General features: G+C 37.5%; 1 protein-coding gene across 13 annotated transcripts in view; it reads left to right on the forward strand.

Moving 5' to 3' along the window:
* The window catches only part of LOC114478755 (receptor-type tyrosine-protein phosphatase mu), a 229975-nt gene that overhangs the window by 132287 nt on the left and 82248 nt on the right, over window positions 1–15440 (forward strand). For all 13 annotated transcript variants that reach the window (XM_028471987.1, XM_028471977.1, XM_028471983.1 and 10 more), the window contains exons 12-13: window positions 8904–9177; window positions 15329–15365. In XM_028471987.1, the coding sequence (XP_028327788.1) occupies window positions 8904–9177; window positions 15329–15365 (311 nt within the window). The remainder of the gene's footprint in view (window positions 1–8903; window positions 9178–15328; window positions 15366–15440) is intronic.

Raw genomic sequence — 15440 nt, forward strand, 5'->3', positions numbered from 1 at the left:
ATAAATGATTTGCGATGCTTCCCTTTTCATCTGAAACCACCAAAACCTTCCCTCTTTTTCTGCCATAACCTTTGCCTTGAGCGTGCATGTGTTCATAAACAAAATGCTGCACGTTAGGGTTAGTGAGTTCCAGTTGCCCTGTAGCATCAGATTATATGTACCTCTGATAGCCTGGAATTAGTTGCGATTTTCTACAGTCTTAAAATAAGCACCAGCATTCTTTGATCACAGCATAGCAGGGTTTAATAGCTCCGCCTAAGTGTGACACAACTCAGTGCACTTTAATGGTAAATGTAATTCATGGCACCTTCTAATTTGTTTGGTTTATAGCTTCATGGGCACTAGGGAAATATAAAGAGCTAGAAGACAGAGGTGCAGGATGCTGGGTCAGGAGAATGGTGTTACTTACAACCACTCCTAAATCAGACGCACAGGCATATAGCCAACCGATTACCATTAAAGAGAGGGGGACAGTGATTGAAATGCTCCACATACACCTTTTCTCCTGCACTCACACAGCCCTGGGTCCTCCCTCTATCAGCCCACATGAAAAATAAATCTGAGTTTCAGGTCACAATCCAGTCGATTCCGAGTCAATCCTCCATAATTGGTCGGCGTCACACGGCGGCAGAGCTGAAATCTATCGGGCACCAAGGCTGAAGGAGGCCTAATTGGTGTCTGCTCGGGTTGCACTGCAACAGCTGGAATACGGGTCTTTCCTGGCCAGCCCCGCTGACAGACCATTTCTAAAGATCCTGAACCATTCCTGGGCCCATACATGCTCCCATTTTCATCCATTAACCCTCTCCCAGTTTTCCCATTTTGTGCTTAGAGAGGAACGTTGAGTCACAGAGATTCACAGGAGCATCTTTTCTGATCAAGGCTCTTCTTTATAAATTTGCCACTAATGCTAAACTGCTCAACGTTCAACAGGGTTGGGGTCAATTATTAATGCAATTGCATGATTGTTAATTAATTACAATTATGACATCATTATATTTGTAATTGTACTAGAAAAAAACATGTTGCTATTGTGATTGAGTTCAAATAATTGAACAAAAAAAAAACTAATAATGAACATCAATCTGTTTTAATGATTTTTAACAATATAGCACACAAAATAAATGAAAAATACAAAATAAATAGTTCTAAATAAAACAATAGAAATAAATAAATAAAACAGTAAAAAATACAGTATAAATAACTTTTTTATATTAACTAAACACTAAACCAACTATCTAAACAATACTAATATTCAAATCAACCATATCAAACACAACCTAACAATGAAAAATTGTGCAAAATGAGAATTAGTGAGCTGTGCCTCTCATGGCTGCTGCTGCTGCACTGGCTCGTGACAAGGCTAACTATGTTGGTTTACTTTTGTTTTGTCGCAACATTTTAGCTGTAAGATAATATATGATCGCAAGTCACTACATGAACGAAATGTTGCCAGCAGCCGAGGCACGGTAGCGGCCGATGTGCGGGGAAACCTACGCAGCCTTTAAAATACCATCAACAGGATCAATAAGGATGTAAAAAAAAAATAATAACATTAATAAAAAATTGCAGCTTTTGCAATTAGAAAATTGCGTTTTATGATATCGTGATAATATGCAAATTATTGTTCAGCCTTACTTCAAACCAATGTGAAACTTGTGCAGTAGGGATGTAACGATTCACTCAACTCCCGATACGATTCGATTCACGATACTGGGTTCACGATACGATTCTCTCACTATTTATTTTACAAAATGGGACTGTAGACAAATGATGACTGAAAAATATTCCTTTCTTTTTTTGGGGGAAAATACTGTATTATTTTCCTTTTATTTTTAATTGTAAACTATTCAAAACAATGCAATTTAACTAAAAATAAATCTTGAATGAAATAAATAAAGGAATAATACAAATGAAGAAGAAGCTTATTAATTTCAATTCTGGTTCTATAGTAAACAATACAAAACTGCATAATAGTTCTTTTTTTTTTTTTTTAAGTGCAACTGAAAATGTAATTTATGCCTTAACAATTGGACTTTTAAAGAAAAAAAAAACCGTCATTGCACTGATTTACGTCAGATATTTGTTTGGACCAGCAGAGGGCGCTGGTATCCCAGTGGTCGGTTGGCATGCAGCTAATGTAGCAGTGAAGAAGAGATGCTACGTTAGCAGACAGAGCTAATAGAAAAACTTGACTTTTACAGATATTCACGTAATATTACAGATATTCTTTCGGTGCTAAAGGGGCAAGGAATAATTTATTAACATGTAAGAGTAGAAGGCAGCCAAAAAGAAAATAGTAGCAGATTCCGCCCGCCGGTACACTGCTGGACAAGAGAAGGGATAAATATAGAGCGCCCTCTGCTGTTTAAAAAAAGTACTGCGATTCAATTTTCAAAGTATCGATGTCAATCGTGATACCAATGAATCGATTTTTAACTGCCTTACGATTAATCGTTACATCCCTATTGTGCAGGGAATGAAAATCCTACCGCGACTTACAAAAACAGAACAAACGTTATGACCAACGACGTTTCCAAAGTCTGATTTTTCTCATTTCATGTTAAGTGCAATGTCATAATCTGTCCACTGTAATGTTCCTGGTCTTCTTATGGAATCACTTCATAACTTCCAAGGGACTGGATCACACGTAACCAAGCGCTAAAACGTCAGATTGAAATGCTATATCACTATAGCCTTTCTATGGGAGTGGAAAAATGAAGAGTTAACCTGACGTGACGACAACATTATATAAGAACGCTCATTGGCTGATATTTATAAAATGGTGATGCCTATAGGGGGGTATTCATTTTAAAAGCTGTGTATACACATTTGACTAGGGTATTTGAGTGCAAATGTTTTATTATTGTTCTGTTTAAGGAGCAATGCTTTAAAATGTGTTCATGGGATGAGTTGCGTATTATCATTATTATTCAACTATGATGGATTTATCTGCAGTAGCTTCAACAAACCTTTTTTTATTTGTAAATTGAAGTTAGAAGCTCTGCTGCTCTGACTTGCTCATATGATGTTTAATCATGGTTTTGTTGATTTATTTTTTTACATTTTTATTCTTGATATTCAAACGCTGTTAAATGTTTTCTAAATGTTGCATTTTTGTATGAAATGTGCTATACAAATAAAGTTGCCTTGACTTTAAAACCACCACTAAAAGGTCGAGGGATATGTTTTTAATTCAAATTTATTTAAAGATTATTCAGACTTCTCCAGTTTCAAACCTGTCTCAAACCATTTGTATCACAAGGCTTAGTTTGCTAGGTTTATCTTTGACAGGTAACCAATCTGAAGAAACACAAACCTCTTAAAGATGATTGCTTTGCGCGATGAGAGTCATTGATGTTCATCTGTTGTTTGTTGCGTTTCAATTGCTCATCGATGTCACGGTAAATCACAAAAATGACTAAATGGTCTCCGGTCTGACAGAATGACTTATTCCCTAAATTGCAAACTCAGCAGGAGGTGACAAGGTGTCAGCTGCTCAAAGGCATAACAACATGCTGCCACTAATTGCATGGGGGGGGGGGGGGGGGGGGGGGGAGTAAAAAAAAAAAAAAAATCATGAGATTGTTTCATTTTCAATGTTGCTTGCATGAAACGTTCTATTTCTTTAACGGTATGGAAGAGAAGCTGAATATTTCATGAGCGCACAATAAGTTAGCGTTGAAAATAAATAGCCTTTATATGAAATCATTAAAAGGAGCCATAGATTCTCCTTCGGTTTGAAAGATGAACAAAATAATTTCCGTGATCTTTGTTGCAGTGATTTCTTTTTGTGGAGGAGAAGCAGGAGTGTAGATTTCCACATAACAGGCTTTTCTTACCCTTGGAGTCTCATAGCCTTTGGCGCTTGCTATTTTGCCTGAGGAAAAAAGCTCCCTCCTCTTCATTGTGTGGATGTCATTAAGTCATAGCGCAACCACATCATCATATCATAAGGGGCCCCCTGTGGGGTGGGGAGGGGGGCTTTTGATTTCATTTCACTATCTGCAGATTGATTTAGAATATAAAGTGCCAATATGGGGGAAATGTGTGTAGACATCACAACAAATCAACAGAAAACACATTATTTTTTAACAGGATTGTCAACATTGCGAGTTATTGTGTATCTGTCATAAAATGGTGAGTAATGTTGTACAACCGATGTGACAACAGATTTCAGTTCTTCGCACACACTCCTGCTTCTCTGGCTCGTGTGTAGCGTCTCCATGTGACCCCTGACCTCTGCTCTCGATCGGGGATGGTAATTAAAGGCTGAGTTCTGCTGGCGACTCTCCACAGGATTAAATATTTCATCACCTTCCAACCCCCGGCACTAAATAGGAGAGCTCTGAGGAATTGGGACACACCCACCACGGGAGCAAAGGGAGGGGTTTCTAATGGCACTGCAAGCACCTTATGATAAACTATAGGGTTAAAGAGCGCATGCTGTACACACAAGGGGATACTTAATCATCCCCTACCAACCGCAGGGAGCAATTGATCATCTCCCCAACTATTTGTGCTGTAACTACATGGCTTAATAGTGTCATCCCTACAGCGTGGAGTTTTTATATAAGCAAATGTGTTTTTTTTTTTTTTTGTGAGAACAGCCCAAGGTCATTCAGGCTTTCTATTCTAACAAGGACCAAACTTTGTCATCTTTCTATTGCGAAGGGTAAAGGAAATGAATCAATAGAATAGTGAAATATGAAATGTTGCAGCATCACATTGGAAATAATTGTTGCATTAAAAGCAGAGAAACTGGTTGGATCCATGTTTCTAGATCTTCCAGATACGCAGCCTATTCCTTTCTGTCCACTGTAGTAAACGTTAGTTTTTTGGTCAGTATATTTTCACTCTCTTGAGCTCTCATTGCAGATAGGCTTTGTAGAGGACATCATAAGCTTTTTAATGACATAGCATGAAGTTATTTTTAAGATTAAGTTAAAAAAAAATGTTTTTTTTTTTTGTTTTTTTTAATTAACCATTTTTTTACATTGAATGAAAATATTAGGTATTATGATCTAGTGGCAGCACAGTAGTGGTTCTGCCTCACAGTAAGAAGGTTATGGGTTCAAACCCTGGGGTGGGGCTTGCAGGTTGCTCTGGTCTGCTATGTTAAGTTAACACGGAGGATCTCAATTTTTTTTTGTTGCACTCCCCTTTGAAAAGTGGAAAGATTTTCACCCCCCCCCCCCCCCCCCCCCCCAACATTCCCCAGCTGGACAAAATGGGTAAAAAAAAATTCAGCCTTTATTATAAACTAATTTAAAAAAAACCCAAGATGTACAATCACATATATTAGAAAAACAAAGATAAAGTCTCACTCACCTCCCTTGTCATTACTTCATAAGGACAACTTTGATTACTTTGTATTTTTTGTGTAATTTTGTGTATTTTTGGAGTCTTTCTGTCTTTTATTATCAATTTGTTCACTCTTTGTTTTTGTATTTTTGCAGAAATATTGTGCTTTTGATCTCATTTTGTGTATTTTTCTTGTCATTATTGTGTATTTTTAGGTTGTTTTTAATATTGTTGGTTTTGCATTTTTTTGGTGTTTTGTGTTGCAGTAGTTGTGTGTTTTTTGGAGTAGTTTTGTGTCAGTGGCGGCTGCTGGTCTTTCATGCAGGGGAAGCTCATTTTCTGCCTACTTCAGAAAATGTATCTGTTTATTTAAATGTGAATTCTAGTAGAATTCACATTTTGTTGTCAACAACTATTTGTAGATTATCTCACACGCACGCGCGTAGCTGCTGCGCGCTGGAGTGTGAGTGTTTGGTCAAAAGTCTCACAACACAAGCAGTAACAGTCTCCACAAACACCAAAAACAGACACTAGGTTTGTCAGAAGTTAATTCGCTATGAGAGGATCAGCAAAGTCTCCGTGTCAACACAGAGCAACGGACTGAAATATTTGAAAAACCCGCCTGTGTGCTTACAACGTCATACTCTCTGATTGGCTCATTTCGCTGTCAATCAAAATTGAATTAGCCTGAGACAGATCATCCAATCATCATCCATTATTCCAGCGTCCGGAACAGACAGATCCAGCCCACTGCTCCATAGACCTCCTGTGAAGCCCGGCGTCCGATGGGCGGGACTAAGTGCGTCATAACCGAGCATTTATCCAATGAGCGTCTAGTTTGACTGCAGTGGATCAACCCCTAAATCCTCTCCCATTGAAGTCAATTGAAGCTGAACTTCACCACTGTTTATTAACACTGTGACGCTGCGGTAATGAATGAAGAACGTCACGCTGTCACTGTCAGTTTCCTGTTATAAGAAGCTGATTCTGAACTAAACATACATGTGTTCTGTCATATATTTAGTCAATGAAATGTACACACAACACTACATATTTGACCACTGATTTTAGGGGAAGCTGAGGTTCCCTTGTAGTCTTAAAGCATCCGCCACTGTTTTGTGTCTACTTGGAGTCCATTTTGTATCTGTTTTTAGAGCTGCACGAAATCATACCGAGGGCCACCTCTCACCACAAAATGAGTGTCATTATTCTAGATACTGCACAGTCAAATATTATTACTATTTACCTGTAGGATGCAAACACGCTCACACGCATGAACTTATATCAAAAGCATAAAATAAGTTTGAAAGCGGGTGAAATGATGAGTGTTGTTTAGATGTTATGACCCAGATACTGATCACATGTTCACACCCCATGTGATTTGGCCCATTATGTTTTTCAGAGACATACAGTACACACTCCATGTGTCCTTTAGACCAGCAAAGATAATGAATGCAAATCTGTTTTTATGCTTTAGCCCCCAGCAATTTGTGGAGAATGTTGAATATATAATGCATACTCAGACAAAGCGTACACTCGTGCTTTATTTAAAGATGGTGTTTCATTGTCATACATGTTTTTAAAATCAGATATGGCGTAATTAGGCTTTTCTTTGAAGATAACGGAATTGTGGAAAAACTTGTGCAAGACCAAGTATTTGGCTTTCAGAACTGGAGCGTCTCCAATCCTGCTTTTAAATGATTTAATGAGCAGTATGACTCTCCTTCAAACTCTGCTTTTAGAAAACGGGAACTTTGCTTCCCCATCATGGCCGGTTATTCTGTGTGGCAGCTGTAAACAGACTCTTTGTCACTCAGGGACTCGATAGATTTACCAGGTGGATGCGCGATGCATACTAAGATGAGCGTCTTTAAGACAGTCAGTCTCCCCCTCGAGCTAAGTGGCCGACGAAGAGACAATGTCATCTCTGTCTGAGGCACAGAGGGCTGCAGTTTTTTGATCCAGCCAAACACACAAGTCAGATGGAGAGGAAATGGAAAGAGCCGTTAACCTTTTCAGCTGCTGAATAATGAAAACGCGAATAATGTCGGGCCCTGTCCTGTGTCACCGCTCATTTCTCTTACTCTGTCTTTTGGAGTCGACGCCATTAACATGTCTAACCAGAGTTATTTGTGTACTTTGCATTTGTGACATAATTTATATTAAAAGATCTTTATTTTTTTATTTTTAACTATTTAGATAAGACAACTACATAATGGCTAGGAAGTGCTATAGCCCTGTCAGAAATCTACGTAGCCCCTGTTAAGCCCCTTAAGCATTTTACTTACTTACATTTTACATTTTTTTTTATTTTTAAGTAAAAAAAAAAAAACTAATATTTTTTTCTTAGCCCCCCCGTGTGTCGGTCAAGCTCCCCCTTCGAGTAAAAATCTTGATGCTGTGCCTATTTTTAGCACATCAGTCCAGTTCACCTACTGTGTTTTTCTTTTTAAACCCACATCCTGTTTGTTTTTGGCTTTTGTTGCAACTCTTCCATTAACATCATTTTTGCTTTTATTTAAAGAATGATTGTTTTAGACCCTTCAGGTTGTGCCTGTTCTTGAATAATCACACTGTCCAATATGTCAACATTGTCCAATACTTAATTTCCAATATTAATAATACCAATATATATATATATATAGACCACCTTCCCTCAAAACCTATTTTTACATCACATTATATATATATTTATTTATTTATTTTTGGGATTAATGCATTAAGTCTTCTTTTAATGTTTCACTGTATTACAGTATTTACACATAAAACATTATCTGTGCAAAAGTAATTCAGTTTACGGAATAACTGCCATATTTGATTTTAACATGTCTATAACAACGGCACATACTAGCTTTTCAATATTGGTGTAAATCACAATACAGATGTTAAACTATAAAATGATATGGCATACAGTAGCCAGTATTAATTTACCATCACTAAATATTCAAAACATGCTCTTTCTTCTGAACAGACAGACTTGCAGTGCATTAGGTTTCCTTTTCCTGACCATTGCTCAAGCTTTCCATTTGTGTTTCTTGATAAAATCTTGAAACCCCAGCTGTTAATAAGCTTTTTGTTTCTGTGATTCAGAATCCTTTACTGATGCCTTATTGTTTTTGTATTTTTTTGTATGACAGTTCCCAATATTTGGTGAAATGTTAATAGTCGAGAAACAAAACCAATATTAAATTTCTAAATAAAACCAAGTGAAATGGGAATAGTTGTCAGTACAACCTACCAGTGAAAGACGAGCTGTACCGACAGGTAATGGAAGGGAAAACACAAGTGTACTCTCTGTTGTAGTGTGTGACACTGTCTTCCATAAGCAAACCTTTCCTACAAACCTGTATTATCAATACACAATAGATCAGTTATTTTATCATTAATTAAAAAGCAGAAACTTTTAATTAGCAAAGCTAATATATGCATGGGAGAGTTTTTCATCCCAAACTTTACTCACTTAAAGGTGTTTGCAGCCTTGCTAATATTATTTTCTGTGCCATTTATTAGGATACTGTATTTCTAAATTAAAAAAAAACTCCTACTGCCAGTTACCTGCGCTGCCCACAATGGAATCACTGTATATTCTTTCTCTGCAGTGCGTACCAGGTGGTGGTGGAGGAAGAACGTCCACGCAGAGCGCGTGGAACAGCAGAAATTCTCCGCTGCTATCCAGTCCCCATCCACTTCCAGAACGCCACTCTGCTGAACTCACAGTACTACTTCACAGCTCAGTTTCCAGCCGCCGGCCTCCACTCACCTCAGCCCTTCACTGTGGGAGACAACAAGACGTACAACGGTTACTGGAACGCCCCTTTGCTGCCACAGAAGAGCTACAGTATCTATTATCAGGCTGTCAGCACAGCCAATGGGGTGGGTGTCTACTAGTTTTCTGTTTTGTTTCTGTTTTCATTTTTATTTGCAGCACTTTGCACCACCTGAAATGTAAAATACATGCATTTGAGGATGAGGAGACGAGGAGTCTATAGTAACTTAAAGGTAGGGTCCACAATCCTGTTCAGAAACACTTTTTTGTTATACTGGAAGAAACAGACCTCTGTAGCGGCTGCAATTCTGTAAAAACTGACCCACTGGACCAATGGAAAGAACCAATCACGTGCCTTTATCTCTAATCCTGCCCACGCCCCCCTCTGTCCCTGAAATATTGAGCACAATGAGGATTTGAAGGTCCTGAAAAATGATGTAGAAGTTGCTGTCTTTCCGCATCAGATGCATGTCCATGCATGTGGAAGCGCAAAGGGAGCATTTGAGAGGGGGTGGAGCTTAGAGAAGATCTTGCTAGCTGAAATCATGCTAGCTATCAACATTGCAGAGTGAACCTTTAGAGCAGAGAAACCCTATAATCCTTGAGGGCCTGATTCCTGAGACTTTTAGATGTGTCCCTGCTCCAACGCACCTGGTTGAAACCAATGTGTTGTCATCAAGCTGTGCAGAAGCCTGATAACGAACCATTCATTTGATTCAGGTGTGTTGGAGCAGGGACACATCTAAAAGTCTCAGGAATCAGGCTCTCAATGACTTGAGTTCCCCACCCCTGCTGTACAGGCTTTGCTGTTTTTCTCTTCAATGAATGTATTTAACTTTAGTTGATCGTAGTCTAATACAGTGTTTTTCAACCTTTTTTGAGCCAAGGCACATTTTTTTCATTGAAAAAATCACGAGGCACACCACCAGCCAAACATGTTAAAAAATGATACTCTGTAGCCTATATTAACAATATAGCCATTCTCATCAAAGTGTCTTGAATAGGAATCAAATAAACACAAAGAATAAAGGACTTTATCATCATTTGTATTTCTTCTTTCAAATAAAAAGTGCACTTATCATGTCCACTTCAAAAATACAGCTTGAACATAACAAATGAAACAACAATGTGGTCTTAAAGGGACTGAAGCGATGCGATTACATTAAAAATCAATGTAAATGACGCAACGTCAATTTATCCCCCCCTCAGCGACGCGACTTGCATGATCAAAGTTGAAAAATTTTGACTTTTTAAGCGACGTGAAGCGATATCTCCCGTCCTCCACTGTCTGTAGAGCGGAGGCAGCAGCCCCTCCCTCCCGCTCCCGCTTCAGTGCTGACGGCTGCAGCGGAGGCTGTTCTACTTCCTCAAAGTATCAGGTTCAAAATTAAAGCGGTAAATTTCTTTAAAACCACAGTAACTACTGATCAAACACATTCTGAGTGAAGTCATCCTTTAATATCTCCGTTAAGTTGATCATTTAACCGTAGAAGCGGAGCAAGAAGGGAAAAAAAAGACGTCATCAACACTCTCTCTCTCTCTCTGTCTCTACCCTGTTACCGGGGCCACACACACACACACACACACACACACACACACACACACACACACACCCCCCCCCCCACACACACACACACACACACACACACACACACACACACACACACACACACACACACACACACACACACACACACACACACACACACACACACACACACACACAGTTCCCTAGTGATCGCGTCGCTGGAGCGATGAAATGATGGACTGACAAAAAAGCACCACTATGTGCAAACTACCGATCAGGGACGATTTAAGGCAACGGCATCGCTTCCGTCGCGTTCGGTGTGCACGCACCTTTATTCACTACTGCAGCACGGACACTCGACAATGGTATATTATTTGCAGATAATAATTAATATGTTTTCAAATATTTTTTTTTAGACCAATTAGGTGAAATTGGATAATTTCCCACGGCACACCTGACGATCTCTCGCGGCACACTAGTGTGCCGCGGCACAGTGGTTGAAAAACACTGGTCTAATAGATTATTATTTTTTTTTTTTTTTTCAAATCTATACAATTACTTAACTCCTGTTTAAGTATTCATACTTTAAAGAAATCAGAGCAATGATACATGCACCCTAATGAGGAACAAGCGTTGCTCAGCATCATTGAGGAGAAGCAGTAGTCACAGAGGTAGCTGAGTTTAGGTGGCAAGCAGCAACAATGGCCGACCAAAGATTCAGGTCGAAGCCTTAGCAGGGCCAGCTCTCCAAGCCTCCACAGCAGACAGTTCGTCTGTGATGGTGGACATGAATGGGAATTACCATTAATAGCCTCTCTGTAAAAAGACCTGCACACCTTCTAAGCAGAGTGTACACTTAGCAAGTTTGCTCTCAAAGTCAAGCATTTCCGTTAAACGTTGCAAATTGACTGATTGAACTCAATGATGACATGAAGCTCTGTCAAAACCTCCTAATGCACAAACCTCATCTACGGCCTCCGGTTTTTAGCAATCATGAAAAATTGGTCTGAATCACAGACTAAACTTCCTGAAACGGAAATAGTTCTATATCTTGCATTTCAACATATTTTTTTTTGATAAAACAGGTGGTTAGATATGTTGCAAGAGTTTGGAAGACATAAACAAACTGACCTTTCATATCTAGTACAAAATCAGAATCAGAAAGGTTTTTATTCGCCAAGTACAGTTTCAAACGGTACAAGAAATTTAGCTTGGCAGTTGGTGCGAAGAACAAAAAACAAACCAGAGACAATAATAATAATGCTAAATATAAAGGATAGGGATAAATAAAGGATAAATATATACAAGTGCTGCAGGTAAAATCTCATGAGACTGCACAATCATGCAATATTGGTGTGAGTTGAATGGACTGTTTTGATTTCTGAAGCATCAAAAAATACAAATAACCTGTATTTTGTTTGTAAGTTTTTACATCAAATTAGGGAAAGCTGTAAAATGGAAATATGTCATTGAGTATACCCTGAAACTGAACAATGGGAAAATTGAAGGTCCTGCTCATCAAACCGCTTGGATTTATTTGTACTTGAAGTATTTGTGACCGTGAATCAGACATTTTACCTTTTGTTCAGAATGAAATAAATTGCATTATCTGAAATAATAGAGCTTGACCTCTCAGAAGCTGGAGTAGATAAGTTTTACTTGGACTCAGGGTTGCATGTTTTTCTCTCTTGTGCCTTTCATGAGTGTTCGTTGCTCATTGGACAGCTTGGCAGGGACAAACACACGGACAAGGCGCTCATGTCTTTTGTGTTGCAATGCAACGTGTCCTTTTTCCCGCTCACTACACTGTTGTTGTTGTTGTTGACGACAATTTCTCCGCCTGTGGCTTGAACAGTGTTGTTTTTTTTTATTAATGCTGTAGAAAGCCATTGTCAGAGTTGCATTACATATTCAGAAAGTTTCCCTGACGTGTTGTTTTGACGCCACGCATGCTGGCCTGGTGTCGCTTGTCACAGGGCTCTGGTTTCTCCACGGTGACTGACCACCTTGAGCCGCAAGCTGCCGACAGAAAGCTGTTGGCAGCTCAGCGCCGCTAATCTGCGCTGTGGGCCTTCTTGCTTTGCTGCGTTTTGTGTCACAGTCATCAAGCCCAACAAATGACAGGGAGACAGGATGATCGAGCCACACTATATGAGCTCTTAGGAACTTCATATTGGCAAGGGCAGTGTTTTTTTTTTTTTTTTTGTTTTTTAAACAATGAGAGATGCTCTTGAGTTGCATGTAAATCTGTGAAATCAAACTTGATTGGGCCATAAATGTGTAATGAGTATCTGTTATTCGTCAGTGGAGAAATAAAATATTCCTCCCTGAGAGTAGTTGGCAGCACAAGCTCTATAGATGTAAAGTGATGGACCTTCTCCAAAGCATAAGGGGATTGTAGTTTACTTCAACCAGTGTTTTTCAACATTGGGTGCATAACTTCAAATGGGGTCACCTGAATTATCTAGTAAATAATGATTTTTTTTTTGATTTTTTTTTTTTAAATCTAATGAAAATTATATTTTTGTAATTTTTTAGATTATTATTTTTTCAAATTAAAACATCACACACAATCTCAAACAACTGTATACTATACTTTCACTTCCTCAAATATAAATCTACTGAGAAAAAAAAAAAACTATGTAAAAATGTATATAATTAACGAGAAAAATAATATTTTTGTAATTTTTTTAATTGTTATTCTTTTTCAAATTAAAAGCCCCACACACAATCTGAAAGAGCTGTATTCTATACTTTCACTTCCTCAAATATAAATCTAGTAAAAAAAATTAAAAAAAAAACTATGGAAAAATTAAATATTAAATAGTTAACTAAATAAAAAATTAAATTAGATTTTTGTATTTTTTCAAAATTATTATTTTTTTTCAAATTAAAAGCCCCACACACAGTCTCAAAGAGCTGTATTCTATCATTTCACTTCCTCAAATATGAATCTTGTTAAAAAAAATTTAAAGTAAAGCATAAAAATGAAGTAATTAAATAGTGAATTAAATAATTACATAATAATAACAATGACAATTACTTTTGCAATTTATTTTTATTTTTTTTCAAATTAACAGGATAAAAATATCTGAGCTGGTGCATTTTGTCACTATAGTGCTACTCGCAACACTATGTTTAAAAGACAAATAAATAAATTGTTATATCAAGATGAGGTCACGACCCAAACAAAAGGTTTTGAACCACTGACTTAAACACTGACCAAGGGTATCCACATTATTCATTTCCATGCTGTTCCATGGTACATACAGTACAAATACAAAACCAATTTTTTGCATAGAACTTTATTCCGAATGCTAATTTGCGTCTTGTGAGGCCTGTAATGTTAAATCAACCTTGCAAGAGCAAATGTTATTAAGTGTCAATACAACAAAATGCAGAGCGTCTCAAATAATAGAATGAATTAAATTCATATATATTTAAGACCTGTGTTTAAAGCCTATAGTTGCAGCATTACAGGCTTATTACAAGTTTTATTTTGAGATTACGTTTACGCTGTATTGCTTTTTTTTTCTCTGACAGAACTAACAAGAGGCAACCTTTTAAACTTTTGGTTATCATGGAATTGCTAGACCGGATTTTGTTATTCGTTACAAATTACATTTCTTTTGTGTTTAAGTGTCATTCTCGCATCTATTTGCAAGTGCTACAATGTGTTGAATCAGTAAATTGTTTGTGTTTTCAAACAAAGAGTCATAAAACTAGAGCGTGTGTGTCACATGTTAGGGCCAAAATAGAGTGAGTGTGTGAGTGTGTTACAGAATGAGGTTTTTTTTTAAGACTCTTAAATAAAACTTCTGTAAATATTATGAAATTCAGATTATATGAAACTTTGAAAAATGACTTTCAATTGATTATCCCTTAAATGAGTGATTTGAATTATTTCTAGTGTTAAGCATAACCCAAAAAGACACTTTATTTATATATATTATATTTTTATATAAATGTATGGTTTAAGAAACATCTTCCCTGGAAAAGTTTTAAGTTGGTGATTAAAGCATTCATTAAATAAAGGCATATATACAGTAAATAACTGTCTCTCCTGGAAAGAAAACACTGTTAAAAGTTGAGGTCACATGTCTTAAAGTTCAAGTTAAATTCAATTTATTTGCAAAATTTGCAGTGAAAAAAAAAATGGATAAGAAATGGATCAGACACATAGTTCTGCCTTTGGGGACATCAGATGATGTTTTATTGTTTATTTCTTCCTTTTCAATCTTTATGTGGAGTGTCATGTTACATTCCTGCTTGTCTCTGTGGAATGCGTTTGTTCTTTGGGGGGAAAAGCGAGTGCCAGTAGGGGGTCTGCAGGGCATTGCAGGAGTCTGATGGAGTCATAAAAGTGTAATTATATTCCAATTGTGCAGGAAGTGTTTTTACCGCCTGGGTCATCTCAGTAGAGTTCCTACAGTTGCAAATGTTGAGTATTGAGTCAAAAGATGAATTAGCTTCTACTGGTAGTTTCTTTTTACAGTGTACAGATATTTTTCCTAAAAACTAACGTTTCAGTCATAATTTACCTACTGAATTCATCAGGATTATTGATCGTCTTTGAACACCTGCAATAGGCAATGTGTTCTCTTTCTTTGGAAATTCAACAATATATGATCACCAAGATGATTATCTCTTTAAGCCTGGCTCTGTGTAGGCACACGTTTGTGTATTTATTTATTTATTTCCTAACTATTTTTCTTTATCTGTTTGTGCAGGAAACTAAAATCGACTGTGTTCGAGTTGCCACCAAAGGTAGGTCCAAATCAAATGAGTCTATTGATAAAGTACTGTAGCTCTTCACTTTAAGTTGATTGTTTGAAGACAGGA

Source organism: Gouania willdenowi, chromosome 17 (assembly GCF_900634775.1).
Source record: "Gouania willdenowi chromosome 17, fGouWil2.1, whole genome shotgun sequence".
NCBI classification, from domain to species: domain Eukaryota; kingdom Metazoa; phylum Chordata; class Actinopteri; order Blenniiformes; family Gobiesocidae; genus Gouania; species Gouania willdenowi.